Genomic DNA, 15,150 nt, shown 5'->3' with positions numbered 1-15,150 from the left:
TGGCAGGGACTAATCACCAGAAGAGGCTGGGTGAGAAGTGACCAGTTGGATTCAGTTATAGATTAGATGTGAGTGTTGCTGGGGCCACTTGTGGATGGTGAGGCCATTTAGTGAGACACAAAGAGATAAGGAGTAAGTGGAGGAAAAATAACTGGAATATGTGTGGAGAAGGACAAGTTAGAGGGGGAAAAAGGAAACCAAGACATTGTGTTCTCCAAGCCAAGAGAGAACAGCGTCCCCTAGAAGTAGGGAACGAGCTGACATCTCAGATAGGTGAAACTAGGCCAGGACAGAATGGGATTGGCGTTCATGGGTTCGCTCAGAGAGCTGCTTCAGAGGGTGAGGGGTGGGAAGTTGAGGATGAATGTGAGGTGAGGAAGGAGAGCCACTGAGCTTTATGTTAAGAACTTTGGGAAGAATGGTACACAGTAAGCACTGAGCCCAGAGTTACAGTTCTCCCTGAAGGCAGTCAATTTCATCCAGATCTTATTACCTTTTAAGAATTATTCTATGTATCAATCATTATATTACTGTATATTCTTTAAAAATAAAAGAACAAGGTCTCTTCACAAGAAAAATTGTGTAACTGTGTGTAGTGATGAGTATTTACTAGACTTACTGTGGTGATCACTTCACAACATATACATATGTCGAATCATTATGTTGTACACCTGCAACTGACATAATGTTATATGTTAATTCTATCTCACTCTTAAAAATAACTGAATAAATTAAAAAACAAAAAAAGAAAAGACTTAAACGAAAGGGGGGAAATTGAACAGAGAAAGAGGAACCCATTGATGGCTGGACACAGTGCTTTACAGTTTACATGGGCCTCTCACATGTTTATCCAGCCAAGTGAAGTCCTTATTACCATCACCCACACGTTGCATTGAGGAAACTACTGTGAAAGTCACAAGGCCAGGAAATGGAAAAGCTGGGCCTCAAATCTGGGTCTTCTGAATTCACATTATCTACAGTTCGTCGTCCGACGTCAATCAGCCAATCCCATTTAATGCATAGACATTCACTGACTATGCAATTTGTGTACGGATGGCCAGGGCCTGACTACTTAAACTGTGGACCATGGACCAGCCCGTCAGCCTCACTGCAGAGCCTGTTAGGTACAAATGCAGAATCTCGGCCCCCTTCCTAGACTTACAGAATCAGAATCTGCATATCAGCAAGACTCCCTCCAACCCCCAATCAATACGAATGTGCATTAAACCATGCGAAGCGCAGACTTAAGGGACCCACTCCCTGGAGCAAGGGAGAGTAGGCTTACATTGCGGAGAAGGAGCTAAGCCCAGACTGAGAGAGAAGGTGAGAGACCCAGAGTTACCCACAGAAGGTGCCCTGATAGTGTCCCCAAGGTCAGGCCAGGCTAGCTGCTGATGGTGCCTGAGAAATGGAGGTCCACTTCCCTGGAAACTTATAGGAGCTGTACGTACAGCAGCAAAATCCATTCATTCAACACCCACGGTCGTCCTGTTACCGAGTCCGACCTCATTCTGCTTGCCTCACGACAGGCCAATAAACTGGGCAACTGTTGGGGCAAGGAATAATGACTTTATTCGGAAAGCTGGCAGACTGAGAAGATGGCAGACTAATGTCCTGGAGAGCCATCTTCCCCAAGTCAGAATTCAGGCTCCTTTTATACTGAAAGGGGGAGGGGGTATGCTTGGTTGTTGCAAACTTCTTGATGTAGAAATTCTTTGTTTGTGGAATCCTTTGTTCTTACAGCTGTCCACGTGGGTCAGGTCACAGTGTCCCCGTAAAACCTCCAACAAAACAGACATTATTTTCTATTCCGCAAATTGTGATCTTGGTATGAATGGAAAAGTGTTAATATCCTTAAAGGTTCGAGCCTATATATTTCAGGCTATAGGCAACATTCTTTTACAAAAGGTGCCCAACCAGCACGCTAAGCCTAGTAAACAAAGCACAGGGTTAAAGTCAAAGGAACAGATCTAATATGGAGTCAGATTTGTTCTTTTCTATTACAACCCCGCCCCCTTTCCCAGCCAAGATTCTGGAGAGCAGGGCTGTGCGTTCCCAGCCTCCTGTATCCTTGCTCCCCACCCACACCTTGGCTCCTCCAGACACATTTCCTCCCCCTCACTCCTCGACTGCTTTCCATACAGGCTCTCTTCTCCTTAAACAATACCAATGGAGACTTTTTAATGTAGATTTTTATGAGCTAGTTTTTTTAAAAACTGCAAAGAATGCATGCTCATGGCAAAGAGGAAAAAAATCCATTGAGTGCAGAAAGATAAAGGTGAAAACAAAGTCCCATTCTACACCTCAGGCCATCCAGGTCTCCGAGAGTTATTCTCCAGAGGTAACCACTGTAAACAGTTTACTGCGTATTTTTATGTGTGTGTGTATTTTGTATATAAATAGGCACATATTGAACTTCCTGTTCTACAACTTGCTTTTTTTCACTTAATAACACATCTTGGATTCCTTTCTGCATCAATAGCTATAGATCCACCTCATTTTTTTAAGTCACATAATAAGCTATTGTCTGGCCTCACTAGAGTTTATTTAACGAGCTTCCCACCCAGGGGCATGTAGGTTGCTTCTGGCCTCTTTCTGTCACAGTGTTTCAGTCATTAGGTCAATGCCAGCTGCTGTAACAAACAAACCCCAAGAGAAGAGTTTATGTCTTGCTCACAATAGTCCAAGGGGGCTGTTTTCCCAGTTGTAAGTGGTCTTCCTGTCCTTTCTACCTTTTGGACTGTCCCCTGCTAGGGCCTCAGAGTTCTCTGCATTCTGCTAGAAGACAGAAGAGACAATGGAAAGGACACACCTACTTTGTAAGCACTCGAGCCTGGAGGTAACACACTGTAGGTCTATGGCAAGAAGCAGTCACAGGGCCCCACCTGTGCAGGAGCTGCTGGGAAATGTAGTCCTTGGCTGGGCAGCTGCCCTCTAGAAACAGAGCTACACTATTGGAGGGAGGGGCAGGAATCTTTGGTGAACACCTCCCCATCTCTGCCACAAATGCTGCAACAAACGTTCTTGCACACAGGGCTTTACATGCTCGTACAAATACATTTCCAGAAGTGGAACTGCTGGGTTCAAGGGTATGTGTCTTTTACATTTGGGTAGATAGTATCTTCTTGTCCTTCTAAAGATGCATTGATTTCTGCTCCCTCCACTATTGGAGAGTACTTTGTTCTACACTTCTGCTAGCGATAACTTATAATTTTTAAAAATAAATTTTCCAATCAGGGGCAAGGTATAGCTCAATTAGTAGAGGGCATGCTTAGCATGCACGAGGTCCTGGGTTCAATCCCCAGTACACCCATTAAGTAAATAAATAAATAAATAAACCGAATTGCTTCAAAAATTGAAAAGAAAAAGAAGAATTAAAAGAAAATAAAATATATTTTCCAGTCTATCTCATCTTGGTTTTAATTTGCATTTCTTTAATTTTAAGAGAGTTAGAGTATCTTTTCATATATTTATTTCCCATTAGTAGCTCTTTTACTATTAACTTCTCTTAGTCTGTGTTCCTTTATTCTACCAGCTGATTCTTTTTCTCATTAATTTGCAGGAATGTTGAAAAATATATAAAATATATAAGCATGTACACAGATATTAAAAATATATGAAATCATCTTTAGTCTCCCTATCTTATGTACTGCAAATATTTTTCCAGCCAGCCATTTTCCTTTTATTTTATTTGTGGTTTTCTTTTTCTTTTTTTTCCTTTTATTTTTCCGTCCCAGAGACTTGCATTTTTTATGTATCTAACTTTTCAGTCTTTTCCTCCATGAGTTTTGTCTCATGCTTAGAAAGGCTGTCCTCGTGCCAAGATTAATTTTACATTCTCGCGTTTTCTTCCAGTGTTAGAGTCACACTTGCTTGAATCCAGATTTTGCAACTTGCTACGTGGCTGTGGTGACTGACTTTAGTTCCCCGTGTCCCAGATTCCTCGGCCCACGAACAGGAAGGGTGAGAGTTAATGCAGAGACCGAGTGAGGTGGTTCATACCCAGAGCTGCAAACCACACTGGGCTGCCAGTCGCGGCACCAGAATTGTGAGCTGTCCACTTGTTCCCGTCTCGGGCATCAGTGACCATGTCTCAATCAGCTTGGGCTGCTGTAACAAAAATCCCATAGGCTGGGGAACTTAAACGACAGAAACTTGCTTCTCACAGTACAGAGGTTCAAAGTCCAAGGTCAAGGTGGCAACCAATTTGGTTCCAGGTGAGGACTCTCCTCCTGGTTTACAGCTGGACACCTTCTTCCTGCGTCCTCACGTGGCAGAGATGGAGAGCTCATCTCTCCCACATCTCTGTAAAAGAGCCCTAAGCCCATTTGTGAGGCTTTCACTCTCATGACCTAATTCCTCCCACACGCTGCACCTCAACATACCGTCACCGTGGGGGTTAGGACATCAGGGTATGAGTTTGAGGTGGGGGACATAGGAGGACACACTCAGTCCGTAGCAGACTGTGTACATGGCTGATGCATGCTGCCGGCCCTTTTTTAAAAAAGATATACATCATAATGCTGTAATATATGTATACACTGTGAGATGGTTACCACAGTCAGGTGAATTAACACATCCATCACCTCATATTGTTACCATTTTGTGTGTATGGAGAGAACACTTAAGACTGACCCTCTCAGCAAATGTCAAGTATACAACACGGTATCATTAACTATCGTCACCATGCTGTACATTAAATCCCCAGAATGTATACATCCTACAGCTGAATGTTTGTCCCTTTGAACTAGCATCTTCCCATGTCCCCCACCCCCTCAGCCCCTGGCAGCCTCCTTTCTGCTCTCTGCTTCTGGGAGTTCAACAGATTCCACAGGTGAGTGAAATAGTATTTGTCTTTCTGTGCTTGGCTTATTTCTCTCTCGGCCATAAAAAAAGGAAGGAATGGCTGCCGTTTGCGACAACGTGGATGAACCCGTAGGACGTTACATTAAGTGAAATAAGCTGTGTGCCCGCTTCTTCTGGTTAGCAAGGGCCAGAACTCAAACTCAGATCTCTTTGACTCCACATCCCATACTGACAGGCAGCCACCAAAGTAGACCGGTGCCCCTTGAACCTCTCTGTGTGGGCACATCATACAAGCAGGATCCCCCTCTTATCTCCATCTGTCTCAGAGCAGGACTCAGGACAAATTCCAAAATGCACAAAGTACAGGGGAAAGAACAGGTGTTACTGGGGAAACTGGGAGTAGAAGAGCTCGGCATGGGGTTGCTCTGTCTCCTCACCATCACCCAGGGGGACATGCCAGAGTCTGGACCAACTATGGGTTTACCCTCCAGGGAAGGGACCCAACACCTCCATCAGCTTCCTTCCTTATAGGGCAGGAGTGAGAGCAGTCTTGTCGGCCAGGGGACAGTCCAACTACTGGGACCCCAGGCAGGCTGGTCTGAGGTGCCAGCTGTTTACAGGAGTTATCTGGGAAAGCCAGCTGCCCAGCCCGTGTATCAGAAATTGGGTTCAGGTATGGCCCCTCCTGCCAGAGGGAGGAAGCCACCAGCTCTGGTAGGAAGCCAGGTTCAGTGCAGTCCCTCTCACTGGGAAAAGGCGGCCCCCTCTCCCCCAGGGTATATAAGGCTTTTAACTCCTTAAGGACGGAGACTACAACATGCCTGTCTTTGTATCCTGGCACACAGCAGGTGCTCAGTAAATGCTTGTTCAATGAACAAATACATGAATGCATACCAGGCACAGGACAGGCATTGTCAATAGAGAGGTGACAGACGTGATCCCTGCCTTCTGTGACCTTACACTCTAGGGTGATGACAGATGTGTGAAAAATGGGATGTCTATAGTGAGTACCATGGAATCACAGGTAACAAATGCTTAACTGTTGGGAAGGGGAAAATAATAAGGACACAGTCAGGGAAGGCTCCCTGGTGGAGGTGACAATGAGCTAAGAGCTAAGAGATGAAGAAGTTCTGCCCACTAGCCACAGGGGATTCATGCAGACAGCACAACATGTCAAAGGCCCCTTAACAAGAAAAATACAATTTTGTGGGGAAAGCTCTGAGTAGTCCACTCTGGCCAGAGCCCAGGGTGGCCATGGACCAGATCACAGAGAGCTACATATATCTTGTTAAGACCTTTATCCTATAAGCTTTGAAGAATTATTGATGGAGTTCAAGCTAGGACGCGGTGTTTTCCTCCTGGGTCACGTAAGTGTGAGGATTTGGGGCTGCAGGCTTGGAAGGAAGGGGTCCCATGATGCAAGAGGGGACTCACAGGTGCTGTGCCTTTGCTCAGCCAACACGTGCCAGGTGAGCAGGTGGAGCAGTTTCAGTTTTAAGCACCAGTTGCTTGCAAGAAAGCCTTTTCCCTCCTCTTTTGCTCCTAATTATCCCTCTGGAGACTGTAACGATTTTCAAGGAGCCTGGTTGCCCAGCTAGGAGCTAGTAAATCACCAAAATCCCCCAAGCAGCCAGGCCTTCCCAGATACATACACCGAGTGTACAGATTTAGCAGGAAATGAAATCTTCCAGAGACTCCTGTAGGTAATGATCAGGCGCGTGCCAGCCCTGCTCAGAGGCGCCCACGTGCTGGGACACTCACAGCACGTCCCTGGTGTGGACAAGGGGGCCACAGGGGCTGCCTCAGCCCTTCCGGGTGGGCCAGAAAATGCCATCTCTAGAGAGTCTCAAGCTGACCAGAAAGAATTTGGATTTTTTTTTTCCCTTTTTTGGTGAGGGTCCCAGAAGTCTGTGATTTTTCCCTTGGGGAGAAGATAAAGCGTGGACTTTTGTGGAACGGGGAAAACTCCCAGATCTCCTCTGGCACACACACTTCTCCTTTGTTGTTCCCAAACTAAAGCCTTGCTTTTATTGTTTGTTCTCTTCAGCAAATGTTTACTGAATTACTGGAAACCTCTTCATAGGCACCTATCTTTGACACTGGCTCTTTGATCAATTTTGGGGGGGCACCTAATGGCATGCCAGGAATTGCGCTAGGAAGGCACAGATGAACAAGAGACCTGCCCAAGATGCTGACGATCTGTTGCTCTAAATGGATGCATTCCTTGTAAGTTTCACACAGTGGGATTACGTTTTAAGTGCTGGATGCAGGAAGTGCCAAGAAATTACAAGTAAGGGTTCACAGAGGGTGTGACTTTTCCTTTGGGCTTAGAAAGATGAGCAGACATTTGTCAGGGTAAAAGAGACAAGAAAGATGATCCAGAGTCTTAGAAAATAAAACAAAAAACTCAGCAAGTGCAGAACACAGGAAAGAACAGGATGTGTTCAGGAAGGGATTTTGTGTTCAGCATAGTAGGAGCATCAGGCTGCCGGGAAGTGGCATGAGATGAATTCTGGAGAGGTAAGCAGTAACCCTGGGTACCAAGTCAAGGAACGTGGGCTTTATTCCAAAGAATAACTGATGGTTGACAATATTGGGTTTGCTTTGGAAGGATTTCCCTGGTGGACACAAGCAGAATGGATTGAACAGAGAAGAGAGGAGAAGCGAGGAGGTCAGAGAGAAATCTGTTGTCAGAGGAACAGGTGACAAGAACCTGAGGCTGTCCGAGTGGGGCCAGGAGAGGGAGGCAGAGACATGAGAACTGAATGACAGACGTTAGATGTGAGGAGTCAAGAATGACGCTGAGGGAGCCCAGAAATGAACCCATGAACTTTTGGTCAACTAATCTTCGACAAAGGAGGCAAGAATATACAATGGAATAAAGACAGTCTTTTCAGCAAATGGTGTTGGGAAAACTGGACAGCAGCATGTAAATCAATGAAGCTAGAACACCCCCCTTACACCATACACAAAAATAAACTCAAAATGGATCAAAGACTTAAACACAAGACAAGATACAATAAACCTCCTGGAAGAAAATATAGGCAAAACATTATCTGACATACATCTCAAAGATATTCTCCTAGGGCAGTCTACCCAAGCAATAGAAATAAAAGCAAGAATAAACAAATGGGACCTAATTAAACTTACAAGCTTCTGCACAGCAAAGGAAACCATAAGTAAAACAAAACAACAACCTACGGAATGGGAGAAAATTTTTACAAATGAAACCGACAAAGGCTTGATCTCCAGAATATATAAGCAGCTCATACGACTTAATGAGAAGAAAACAAACAACCCAATCCAAAAATGGGCAGAAGACCCAAACAAGCAATTCTCCAAGGAAGAAATACAAATGATCAATAGGCACATGAAAAAATGCTCAATATCACTAATTATCAGAAAATGCAAATCAAAACTACATTGAGGTATCACCTCACACCAGCCAGAATGGCTGTCATTCAAAAATCCACAAATGACAAATGTTGGAGAGGCTGTGGAGAAAAGGGAACCCTCCTACACTGCTGGTGGGAATGCAGTTTGGTGCAGCCACTGTGGAAAACAGTATGGAGATTCCTCAAAAGAATAGGGATAGACTTACCATATGACCCAGGAATCCTGCTCCTGGGCATATATCCAGAAAGAACCCTACTTCAAAAAGACACCTGCACCCCAATGTTCTTAGCAGCACTATTTACAATAGCCAAAACATGGAAACAGCCTAAATGTCCATCAACAGGTGACTGGATAAAGAAGATGTGGTATATTTATACAATGGAATACTGTTCAGCCATAAAAACCGACAACATAACACCATTTGCAGCAACATGGATGTTCCTGGAGAGTGTCATTCTAAGTGAAGTAAGCCAGAAAGAGAAAGAAAAATACCATATGAGATCGCTCATATGTGGAATCTAAACAAAACAAAACAAAACATAAATACAAAACAGAAACAGACTCATAGACATAGAATACAAACTTCTGGTTGCCTAGGGGGTAGGGGGTGGGAAGGGACAGACTGGGATTTCAAAATGTAGAACAGATAAACAAGATTATACTGTATAGCACAGGGAAATATATACAAGACCTTATGGTAGCTCACAGAGGAAAAAATGTGGCAATGAATACATATAGGTTCATGTATATCTGAAAAATTGCGCTCTACACTGGAATTTGACACAACATTGTAAAATGACTATAACTCAATAAAAAAATGTTAAAAAAAAAAAAAAAAAGAATGACACTGAGGTTTCTCTGCTTTGTGAGCGGATTCACGGCAATATTGTCTACAAAAACAGGCAAAAGAGAGAAGTAAGACTGGGGAGGAAAATGGTGAGTTCGGTTGTGGAGATGAGATACTGGTCCACTCTCAGTCCAACATTCCAGTCCAGAGTGTGGGAAAGTTGGACCTGCAGTTACAGACTTATGAGGAGGCAACAGCTCCTGGGCAGCCCTAAGGCTGGGGAAGGAATGAGGTCATCCAGGAAGATCACATAGAATAAGAGAAACAGGAGGTAGACTCCTGTGAAGGTCTAGAATTTTTCAGAGAGAGCTGAGAATGTGGAAGGGGGATGAGGGCTTCAGTGTACCCCTGGTTAGACCGGTTGTTGGCTTTGTGTAAACCTCAGAAATATTCATGGAGATTTCACTTGTGCCGTGCACTCTGGTAGACTTTGCGGACATAATGCAAATAAGGTGCACCCTGCCCTGCCTCGTGGGGTTTATAACAGAGTGGGGGGGGGGTAGCTTCCACAGAGAGGAAGCCAGGTTGTATGACAGGTCAGAGTTCTCGGGTTGCCAGCAGCAGAAACTGACACTGACTCTAAAAGCAGGGAAACATTTTAGAAGGATGTGCAGTGACTCCCAGAACACAGAGGAAAGTGGGAAAACCAGGTCTCAGGAAGGGCAAGAACCAAGACTGCTGAAGGGACTGGATAAGAGGAACTAACAAGGAGGCTCTTCCAGGCTCCTGTGTCTGGTTGGAAGATTCAGTCCACATGGTACATTTTGTCTTTATGACACCCCTGGCACTGATTAGCCTGACTTCGCTCATGCACCCTCTCCTTGGCCTGCTAAGATTTTATTCAAAGCAGGAGTGGTGGTTCCTTTAAAAAAAAAAAAAAAAAAGAATCTGGAGGCTGTTCCCAGATGTAGGGGAAATTGTTGCTGAGCAGGTTAAAATAACAGATGGGAGGTGAGGCCAACGGTGAGTGTTAGATGATCCTTTCAGTAATTTTTTGCAGAACTGCACAGGAAAGCGAGGAGGCTGAAGCTTAACAGGGTCACAGGGTGAGAGGAAAGTCCAGCTGTTTGTTAGCCCCTGAAAGCAAAATTTGAACAACGACACGAGGAGGAAAAAGTGAGCCTTAAGGAAAAATCTAATGAACCCTCCCACCATGTGCTCACCGAGCAGGGAGATGGGTGGACACGCGGTGTCCTGGTTTATGCTATCATCACACGGGCCTCCTGTACACTATTCCAGTGACCTAATGGGAAATAAATACGTAAGGATGTCCCTTGGGGGAGATAGAGAACATCTGAGGTACACATTTGACTGAGGTACATGGAGTGATGACCTGTGTGTGATGTTATTAACAGCCTCGTGTTTGTGTCTTCCTTAGTATTTGTAATTTGATTTTGTAGCTGATGTGCCAGTTAAGAATTAGAAGGGTGGAACCTCACTTCAGTGAATGGCTGGGGGAACAATGTGATACTCTGGCAATCACCGGGATGGGTCAGAATTTTCCAAACTGGTAACAGAGAGAGATGTTAATTGGTATTCCTGGCGAAAGATCATTGCTCCTTAGCCAGGTAAGCTTGGGAAATGGTGCAACCTCAGTTCCTCTCTTGGAGATATTCTTTAGCCTATCAAAGGCAATTGCAGAGAAATCTGTTTAGTGGCTTGTCAGGGTCAATCTTTTGTGTGTTGAAGACCTTTACATATCAATAACCCCCATAAAGTTTGGAAAGTCCTTATGCTGAAGTGCACTGTCGCATATATGTAATTTCATGTACTGTCATCACAAAGACCAACACCTCATTACGCTGTGTGCCAAGGTCATAAAATAACACAGGCGATTTCTACAAAACTCCAGCCAAGGAGTTCTATTCAGGTGCACCTGTGATTGTTTGCTTGTAATGAGATCCAATTTTAAAAATGGCCTTCTCAGTGTTAATAAATACTGCGAAAATCTTCTACCCATAAGGGTCCATCGTAGACCCTGGGCCTACAAGCAAAATATCCGTTGTATCAGCTTATCGGCTGCACAGTGAATGTGAAGATTCAAGGGCATAACGGATGGGTGCAGGGAAGGCAGGACGGGAAGGGATCTGAGAACACAGGTGGGCAGGTGAGCCCCTGCCTACTTGTCCTCGGAGACTAGTGGGAGGGGCTCGGGATGGGTGGAGATACAGTCACTGTCAAGGTGGAGGAGAGAGAGATTGAAGAAGTTGAGGTGAGGCAGCGTATACATTTCCAGAGTTGTGGGAGACTAGTCATGTGTCAGCTTAGGTGACAGAAGTAGGGTTGGGAGTTTATGGTGAGCATTTGGAACACTTACTAGGATAATGATGGGGGGGCATGTAAAAACAAATATAAAAGATTATCAAACAGTGTTCAGGGCTCAATCGAAGCTAGAATTAATAAATATATAAAGAATTCAGGGTGGGGAAGGTATAGCTCAGTGGTAGAGCACATGCTTAGCATGCACAAGGTCCTGGGTTCAATCCCCAGTCCCTCCATTAAAAAAAATAGATAAATCTAATTTAAAATAAAAAAGAATCCAGTTGTCATTTTTTCTCTACTGTCATTTGGCAACCCAGAGACAGAATTAGAAAACATGAAAAGTTGGAAAGATGCGTGATTAACGACTGGAAGAGCAAGTAGTACGAAGAAATGAATGATGGTGATGATGATGATGATGATGATGATGAAGGTGATGATGCTACTGAAATGGCCATTCACTGGGTCCAGAGAAGGTTTAGAGGAAAGTGAAATCAAGGGCATCAGATAAATCTGAAGGTCGGGTATAATGAGTCTGAGACCGTGGGGAAAGTTGAAAGAAAGAAGGTGTGGTCTGTGTCAGTTTCCTGGGGCCGCCATAACAAATGACCACCAACTGGGTGGCTTAAAACAATGGAGATTTATTCTTTCACAGTTTTGGAGGCCAGAATTCGGAAACCAAATTGTCAGCAGGGTTGGTTCCTTTTCGAGTAAAAAAATGGGCGCCATGCTTCTCTCCTAGTTCCTGGTGGCTGCCAACAATGCTTGTCATTTCCTGGCTTACAGCTATTTTGCCGGAGGCTCTGCCTTCACCGTCACATCGCCTCCTGCTCTGTGTGTCTCTTCTCTTCTTCTCTCCTCTTCTAAGGACATTCCTTACAAGAAACCCTAATCCAGGATTACCTCATCTCAAGATCCTTCACTTTCTTCCATCTGCAAAGATCCTTTTTCCAAAAAAGGTCACATTCAAGGTTCTGGGTGGACATATCTTTTAGAGGGTCACGGTTCAACCCTCTACAGAGCCCTAGAGTGGAACTTTTCAGAATTAGGGCAGTTCCAACGACAAGACCTAAGGTATGGCCGTGAGGAAGAGTTGCTAAAAGAGAAGAGAAAATGGAGATATTTGACCAAAGAACTACAAGGCCAGGTCACTGAGCAGAGCTGATGATAGGGACTGGGACTAAGAAGAACCAGGTGCCAGTATCCCAGAGGAATGTGCTTTGCGGGTGGGAAAAACCACAGCGTTAGGAGTAGGGAAGGGACGATTGCTGTATTGGTCGTTTGCAAGTCTTCCTGCACACTGGAATCATCTGAGACACTTCAAAAAATTACCCAACCCCAAATTTTTTAATCAGTTGGTCTGGGTTGGGGCTTGGACATCTGTGGGGTTTTTTAAGTCTTTTAAAATTTCTTCAGCAGTGTTTCTAGTTAGTTCTTTTTTAATTGAGTTTACCATGTTGTGTCAGTTTCTGGTGTACAGCATAATGTTTCAGTCATACATATACATGCATGTATTCGTTTTCATATTCTTTTTCATTATAGGTTACTCTGAGATATCAAATAGAGTTCCCTGTGCTTTACAGAAGGAACTTGTTGTAGATGTATTTTATATATATGTGGGCTTTTATTTTTAATTTCTTGGGTGAGCTAATGTATTCATCTCAGAACCAGGATATTAAAACGTAGAGGACGGAGATATTGCCTTAGCCAGTTTACAACTGGGGTTCCTCCCAGTCTGGAGTTCTTTACTTTTTCAGTCTTATACTAAGGATGTGTTTCAGATGTGTTTCAGCAGGAAAAGGCATCAGAACTCATTTCTAAAACACTGTCCCCCACCTCTGCCTCCAAAAAAAGATTTTCTTCATCTATTTGGAGAAGTTATCTTTTCCAAGAACAATATTCAGTGGCTTCCTTTGTATGTTTTGAATACGTAATAAATGCAATAAAAATTCCAAGCAGCGTGAAAGATTACACAATAAAAAGTAATTCTCATTTACCCTGACCCTCTTGCTCTGCTCCCACTCAAGGCCCCTCCCCAGAAGCAAATACTTTTATTGGTTTCTTGGTATCCCTCCCTAAATGATCCAGCTGTCTCTTGCTTTTTTTTTTTTTTTTCGTTTCAGCACTGAATCTTGGAAATCATTCCATGACAGTACACACAGATCTACCTAACTCTATTAATTGGCTATTCCATCATTTGTTTAACCCATACTGATGGTCATGCAGGTTGTTTCCTGACTTAAAGCGAACTGTTAAAGACTTAAAAAAAAAATCAACAAGAGTTAAAGTGGGTTCTTCATCAGGTGAGAGCAGGGGAGCCTCAAACATCAAAAAGGAGAGAGGGGGTCTCCACTAGGGAGCTGGGTGGAGGGAGATGATCTCCCTGGACCCCAGCCCAGGCGAGCCCTGGCTGACCCTGTGCCATTTCCAACCCCACAGGAGCCTGATGCCCCGGACCCTCGAGAGCCAGATCACACTGGAGAAGACGCCCAGCTACTTCGTCACTCAAGAGGCCCCTCGACGGATCTTCAACATGTCGCGGGACACCAAGCTGATCGTGGTGGTGCGGAACCCCGTGACCCGCGCCATCTCCGATTACACGCAGACGCTCTCCAAGAAGCCGGACATCCCCACCTTCGAGGGCCTCTCCTTCCGCAACCGCACGCTGGGCCTGGTGGACGCGTCGTGGAACGCCATCCGCATCGGCATGTACGCGCTGCACCTGGAGAGCTGGCTGCGCTACTTCCCGCTGGCCCAGATCCACTTCGTCAGCGGCGAGCGGCTCATCACCGACCCGGCCGGCGAGATGGCGCGGGTCCAGGACTTCCTGGGCATCAAGAGGCTCATCACGGACAAGCACTTCTACTTCAACAAGACCAAAGGGTTCCCTTGCTTGAAAAAGCCGGAGTCAAGCCTCCTGCCCCGATGCCTGGGCAAATCGAAAGGCAGAACTCATGTACAGATCGATCCTGAAGTGATAGACCAGCTTCGGGAATTTTATAGACCTTATAATATTAAATTTTATGAAACTGTTGGCCAGGACTTCAGGTGGGAATGAGCCACCGAGATGCAAAGGCATGTCTCTTCCATGAGGCTTGCCCTGAGACACTCTGATCCTCTTTCCCCCAGCGAACCCAGGCTCCAGCCCCTGTTCCCATCATGGGTTCCATCCTCCTGGGACCGGGGAGCCCAGTTAAGGCCAAGAGACCAGGGGGTCCCTGCCACTAGCCCTCCCCAGTCTGTCCAGGCGAGGATGCTCTGTGTCTGGCATGTCAGGTCAATTCCAAATGGTTTCCCTTTAGCCTCTAAGGGGCTTTAGGAAAAGCAGATCTTCTGATTATGATACATATTAGAAGTGGTGATAGTTCTGTTGCTATGAACACAGCAGTCTGTCCCTGTCACTATCCACCCCAGAGTGGGCTTGTTGATTTCGAGTGGCACGTACCTCTCCTCTGAGCTTAACTCCCCAAGCCGCCCTGGGTGATGGATGGGAGACCAGCCTTGCCCCCCTGACCTGAGCAGCTCCTGGGGAGATCGCAGAGCAGGAAGCACCCGGCCACTCTGAGGAGGTAGACCCTTTGATGATGAAATGAACCAGAGGCTTCAAAGCCTGTGGTCTCAACTCTGCTTGAAGGGGCGCTGTCTTTGAAAACCACTCTGTGACTCTTCCCGCCCCCTGTGGACAAAAGCACATAATTCTGCTGTTACGGGTACTTTTCCTCACGCGAGCTTTCATGTTCAGCATGCGACCAAATCGTGCTTGTCCGTGTGAAATAAATACGGCTCTCTCACGTCCTTATGGCTGGGCCTTTTCTATAAGTCAAGCCTGGAGCACAGCTCAT

The 15,150-nt window shown here is 45.2% G+C and overlaps 1 protein-coding gene across 1 annotated transcript in view; it reads left to right on the top strand.

The window, feature by feature from the left end:
• The window catches only part of HS3ST2 (heparan sulfate-glucosamine 3-sulfotransferase 2), an 82,034-nt gene extending 66,927 nt beyond the window's left edge, over positions 1–15,107 (top strand). Inside the window, exon 2 of the mRNA XM_010961022.2 lies at positions 13,748–15,107. Within this exon, the coding sequence (XP_010959324.1) occupies positions 13,748–14,366 (619 nt within the window). The 3' untranslated portion in view covers positions 14,367–15,107. The remainder of the gene's footprint in view (positions 1–13,747) is intronic.
• Positions 15,108–15,150: the final 43 nt, after the last annotated feature.

The sequence above is a fragment of the Camelus bactrianus genome, chromosome 18 (assembly GCF_048773025.1).
Source record: "Camelus bactrianus isolate YW-2024 breed Bactrian camel chromosome 18, ASM4877302v1, whole genome shotgun sequence".
Taxonomy (NCBI): domain Eukaryota; kingdom Metazoa; phylum Chordata; class Mammalia; order Artiodactyla; family Camelidae; genus Camelus; species Camelus bactrianus.
Note: the sequence above shows the minus strand (reverse complement) of the source record. Positions and strands in the feature narration are given on the sequence as shown.